The sequence below is a fragment of the Lepisma saccharinum genome, chromosome 28 (genome assembly GCF_977018435.1).
Source record: "Lepisma saccharinum chromosome 28, izLepSacc3.1, whole genome shotgun sequence".
In the NCBI taxonomy this organism is placed as follows: Eukaryota; Metazoa; Arthropoda; class Insecta; order Zygentoma; family Lepismatidae; genus Lepisma; species Lepisma saccharinum.
In genome coordinates this window covers 19884735-19890734 of record NC_139256.1, presented here as the reverse complement: position 1 = coordinate 19890734, position 6000 = coordinate 19884735, and the positions used below count along the sequence as shown (strand labels likewise).

Genomic DNA, 6000 nt, shown 5'->3' with positions numbered 1-6000 from the left:
GAAATTTGGAAATAATATGTAAAAACAACTAAAATATGTCAAATATGAGCCAAAACCTAATATATGTACAAATATGAATTTTTCTAGTCTACATGCCATGACGTTTAAAGATAATACAAAATATAACTGATTTCAACTTCATACATAAATATGTATTTATATATAAATCCATTTGCTGATTATACGTGTAAGATTCCTTAAGAGGTTAAATAATATTTTAATCATTGTTGTTGATTGGAACAGTACTGATATCCAAACATATTTGCTATTCATTTTTGGAACATGCATCCATCCGTAATATTTCTATGTGATGAATATTCTATAAGTCAGAGTATGTTACTTTAATATACATTTATTGCACTTTAGAGTAAATACTGTACATAATCACCATTTGTTCCTAATGAAATAAGTAGACATGTTTGCAGTATTACATTAATTATTCTTTCGGATTGGCCATGTTATTTTTTGTATATACTTATTTTCTTCACACTTTGCTGACCAATTTCTGTTACCACTAACACACAAGAATGAACATCTATCACATTGGTAATTACATAAAAAATAAATTACTGAAAAAAGCAAAATATGTACAAATAAATTACAACAAATATTATAAATACATGGTGAGATCAAACAAATTGGCCTCCTTAGTGCAATTTCTGTCAACTTGTACTTTCTTCCTCTTTTAGTTACTTCTACAAAATAAACTCTTGCACTTTACTACACTTCCAAGTTATAATAGTTGCGTTTATATACATGTGCATATATATATAGTAGCATTTTTCTCACTTTAGGTGCATTCTTGCACATAGCCAAGTAATATTGTCATGAACATACATTACAGGCATTTTAACCAAGGAGAGGATATGGTTAATGCCGGTTAATATTTCAAACTTTTAACACCGGCCATGTTTTGAGTAACTTAGATTGAACTTATTTGGGGAATGTAATATTATTCTGGACATATAAGTTATAATTAGTAGGACAAATACATCAACACATTCGCCATTCTCGCTAGCCTGTTTTTACAATATAAGCTTCACTTTCAACTGTACACGCAACATTCAGTATTGTCATCTATGAAGAATTGGCTGGCTTTTTTTTTTTTTTTAAGGAAGAGACAAAACCTCTACCACACACACTGTTTAAAGGTAGTAACAACATTGCACTAGCTTATATTTATTACAGTTTCACTGTCACACAGACACCAAAGGTAAGAGTACAACTTATGACATGATTTCAATGTATGTACATTTTGACTAGATTTCACTCATCTCTTGATGTAGGTGATACGCATCACCTAGAAAGGAAACATGTTATACATCTTTTAACATAGTCTATATTTAATTGTTGTGTTTGAAGCACTAAATCATTGTTAACTATAGCATTGCACATTGTAATGCCTCTACTACCATGTGATGATGTAACATTAGTGGATATCCATCGTGTCTGCTGCGACATCGCAGTATAGACACAACCTACTTCTACAGGATATCAATTTTTGTCATATGTAAGCTCATTTATACACCTATATTCATACAAACATTCACACTGTTTGTTATTTTTTATATAATCTTTGGTATATTGCTGTATGCCACATGCTTTTTTGAACATGTGGGAAAAACTGGGGAACATATTAGTGCCAACACGTTACTACAGAATATGAATGTGGCTTGAAAAAGAATGATGCATATCATTATTTGACATTTGTACGAAATGAACAAAAGTTGTGCATATTTGATATAAGAAATACAGCTTTTCTATGCATTTACCTAAAAAAAATTAAAACTGTATATTTTAATATAAAACAATTTTACTTTCGTAAATACACAACTACAAATTTTCAACATTTGTATATAACAGTATAAAGGTGAATACCTTTTCTTCACTCTACTGTAGACATATTTACAAACTTAGCAACTCATAATTAACATCTCATATATGTATATATATATTTATATTATAAATATTGTTCCTCGATGAACTATTTATTTTCTGATCTTTCACATAAAATTTAACAATAATGTTTAACATTTACTATAAAATAATTCAGCTCTCCAAACAGCCAATGGCTGAATGAGACATATAAGTACTGACAATTTTCTTTAACATAAAAATAAGGAGCAACTGCAACTATATTCATTTACACAACTTTATCAGAATGTTATTATTTACAAATGAAAAAATAATTACCTGTACATAACCACAATAATTGCACCACATGCTACATATGTTTGTAATTTTTTTAGCTAAATTGCTGGAAGCTTTTCTTCTATACATGGGTAATTTTGTGGCATCAAATAACAACCACATGTTATGCATTTGGGTACGGTTAGGTGACATTATTAAGTACATGGCCGCATTTTCTTTGCATTTCTTAAACTAGTGATAAGTCGACAAATATCTTTGTACAGGTATTTGAAGGAACTTTGCACTGTGGTATATACTAGCTCTTTTGTTTGAGAACTTGTGATTCACACTTATTCACACATACTAATATTACATCACGACAGCTACGTAAAGGTACAACGAAACATTCATTATCAACATATATTAAAAAAGAAAAGAAAATAATGTTAATTTGGAGAAAATCTCCTCAATACTGATTTTTGATATTTGGTTTACACAACCTTTCTGTATCAATTAGTTACAACCTTTCAGCATTCGGTATTATTACAAAATATTTAAATTTCAACATGGCGACAGGATATCTTTGCCAATGTAGATAGGGATATAGGCAAGTCATTATTTCGTCCAAGGTTGCTTAGTAAGGTGAAACACTTGGTTTATTGGTTCAAAAGTGTTTTCAGACAAAAATAATTCATACTTCACATATATAAGTTATATAATACAAATGAAGACACTGATAACAAGAAACAATTGTCCCTTATGTTCTTCTTAAATAGCAGTCATTGGAATTATAATGACCATTGGTTGCCTTCACCACACAAAAGAGAAACGTTTCTTGATTTTTAATGTCCAGCCACCTTTAATGCAGCCACTCAATATGATTTCCAAAATGTTCCTTTTTCTCACCCCCAGCATATGTGTATCATAACTATTATTTTGCATCTTCTATAACTAGTCACTACAGCAAGTCTGTCACAGACTAACAGTTCACGCTTTCTTTTAGCTCGAAGAGTCGCTATCAGAGTCCTTTTCCGCCTCGTTCTCTTCAATTTTTTCAGGCTCTGCTGGTTTTGGTGTGGTGATCGTTGCAGCAACATATGCCGCTGGTCCCTCGCCTTGTGTGTGTTCCATTTCTACCCTGTACTCGTGTCTAGCCAAGTAACGCACATACTTTTCAGGGGGGTTTCCACTTGACACTGATACGGAACGGATGGTTGTATGCGATACTTGAGTTTGCGGCATGGTAAATTCTACAAAGCAATACTTATCTAATGTTTCTGGAACTTGATCGAAGGAGGTTAGTCCTAATCGACAAACAAATGTGTGATTTGTGTATGCACCTGTAAAGACAGATACATTGAGTGTTAAACATGAAAGCATTTATTTTGTAATTTTAATAAAGCTAAACTAAAATCTATTACTTTACTTTCTAGGTCATTGTGGAGCTTGCTTAACGTCAAATATCTAAGTGATCTCACAGGGAATGAAACTTATGCTACAGGTGAGAATAACTAACTCTCTAGCCTTCTTAAACCCGAGGGTTTATGGCTGCAGCAACACAAGCCTTCCCCTTGTAATCAAGGGGTCCCGGGTTCGATACCTAGTAAAGGTACATAGTGGTTCGGATCCCACTTTAAACTGTAGGTCCAGTCCCGATTAGCCTTACTGTGCATAAAGTGGACTTAAAACAAAATATCAATCAATCAATCAAACACGAGCCTTCCATCTGTCCCTATCCTGGGCAAGATCAATCCAATCTTTTCCCTTACTGATTTCCTGTAGGTCCATCTCAACCTTATCCCTCCATCTTAATCTTAGCCTTCCTACAGGTCTCTTACCATCAGGTTTCCCAACAAGAACCCTATAAACTCTTCTTTCCGCTCCCATTCATGTTACGTGGCCTGCCCATCTAAGTCTTCTTGATTTCATTATTCTAATAATATCTGTACATGAATACATATTATGCAGTTCTCAATTATGTAACTAGCTTGTCTTTATTTAGAGATACTATCAAATAGTTTAGAACTCTTACTTAACATATCTATGTATTTTTAGATTTACCTTGTCAATAACACTTCTTAGCACATGTCCACATTTGCATATTTTACATTATTGAAATAGAATTCTAAAATGAATTACTTTTTTTCAGCAGTAAGATTTTTGGAATTCTATTATAATAATAATATCAATAAAAATGCTTGAATGAGCAACCACAGTATGCAGTGACTAAAATATGTTTCAGATCTTAAAAACTTATCATGCTACACAAACTTCCAACATATAAGAAATATAAAAGCAAGTTGTATTATTCAAAAAGTTTGATCTTAACAGTAAATATGTGGTATATAAGGTTGGAAAAGTATAGTCATCTTAGTAAAAAAAATCTTGGCCAAATTTCTTCTTTATTATAATTTTAAAGCTGTAATACTTACGAGGACTATTTTTTTTTCAACCTTCGATGGTGCCGCCAGGTGGCCCGTGAAGCGCTAGGAAGGGGGGCATCACACAGCGTGATTGGCATTCCCCCTGCCACTACCACCACCACTGCCAAGGGCAACGCTTCAGTTGAAGCTGAGCGACGGGTGCATAGAGATGTCTGCTACAATCGACTCTCCCGCAAGGTCCGTAGTGTGGCAGAGGGGTACAATGCAGCGGAAATTCACCGTCGAATGAGCTGTGTACCGGAGAGGCATGCTGTCTTCAGGCATTTTCTTGCTTCATGATAATGCCTGACCGCATGTTGCTGCCGCATCCCAAGACCTTCTTGAACGATTCCACTGGGAAGTATTTGATCACCCTCCTTATAACCCAGACCTGCCAGCGACTGACTTCCACCTTTTTCCGGTGATGAAGAAGTGATTGGGAGGACGGCGCTTCCACACCATGCAGACTTTGCTCCACAGACAGGCGGCACTTTTTGTTTGCAGAGGGTATTGGAAAGCTGGTTCATCGGTATGATAAATGTCTGAATGTTCTTGGTGATTATGTTGAAAAGTAGATTATACGTGTACGTAACTTTTGTCAATAAACCCATTTTGCTATTCACTGCGGTTATGATTTCATGCCGTAAAAAGAAAATAGCCCTCGTAGATATTTTGGGATATACATAAAGATAATTTCTTCATGCATGTACGCCTAATTAAGTTAAATTGCATACCATTCATCTGTATATAGGTGCACAATTTAATTGCCTAAAACTAATAGGAATTGTCCTGCTCTGTCAAATGGTACTTTGCAATTTTCACTAAACATGTGTTTAGTATTATTCAGCATTTGAACCATTGATTTCTCTCAACAGATATTAATAATTTATTTTGCTTATATAAAGAAAAATGTAAACATCATCACTATGTTAATACACTGCTAAAGTCTGCTATACTAATTTAACAATAATTCCTAGATTATACATCAAATTTTCAACGAGTTGATGTACCTACCCTGTCCCTCCTTTGGTAATCGACTAATCCTCCATACAATTGCCCTGTGTTGATGTTCATACTTAGCACTTCCTGATGATACTTCAATTAGAGAGTGCTCCAATGTTTCCATCGTTCCTAGCAGCCTTTCTATTCCTTTGATCTTCCCAGTTCTGGTAAAAGAAAATAACACAAGTTGTGTTTACACAGTAATTTTTCTTTAAACACAGTAAAAGTGGTGGAAAATGACATGTCTTTTTGAACATATATAGATGTGCATCATTTAATTATTAATTGGTAGAGAGGAGGGATGGACCTACATGAAATTTATACCGAATCTCCTAAAGTATATATATATATAAAATCTACCGATACTCTATCACTGTAATATAAGGTTGCAAATGTTCAATTGTTCATTAACCTCCTTCAAAAAACTGTATTTAAACTTTTACTT

The 6000-nt window shown here is 33.7% G+C and overlaps 1 protein-coding gene across 1 annotated transcript in view; it reads right to left on the bottom strand.

Annotated features, from left to right (window-relative positions):
* Positions 1-344: 344 nt before the first annotated feature.
* LOC145980994 (uncharacterized) overlaps positions 345-6000 on the bottom strand; it is a 96352-nt gene continuing 90696 nt past the window's right edge. Inside the window, 2 exon segments of the mRNA XM_083114088.1 lie at positions 345-3470; positions 5568-5719. Of these exon segments, the coding sequence (XP_082970214.1) occupies positions 3130-3470; positions 5568-5719 (493 nt within the window). The 3' untranslated portion in view covers positions 345-3129.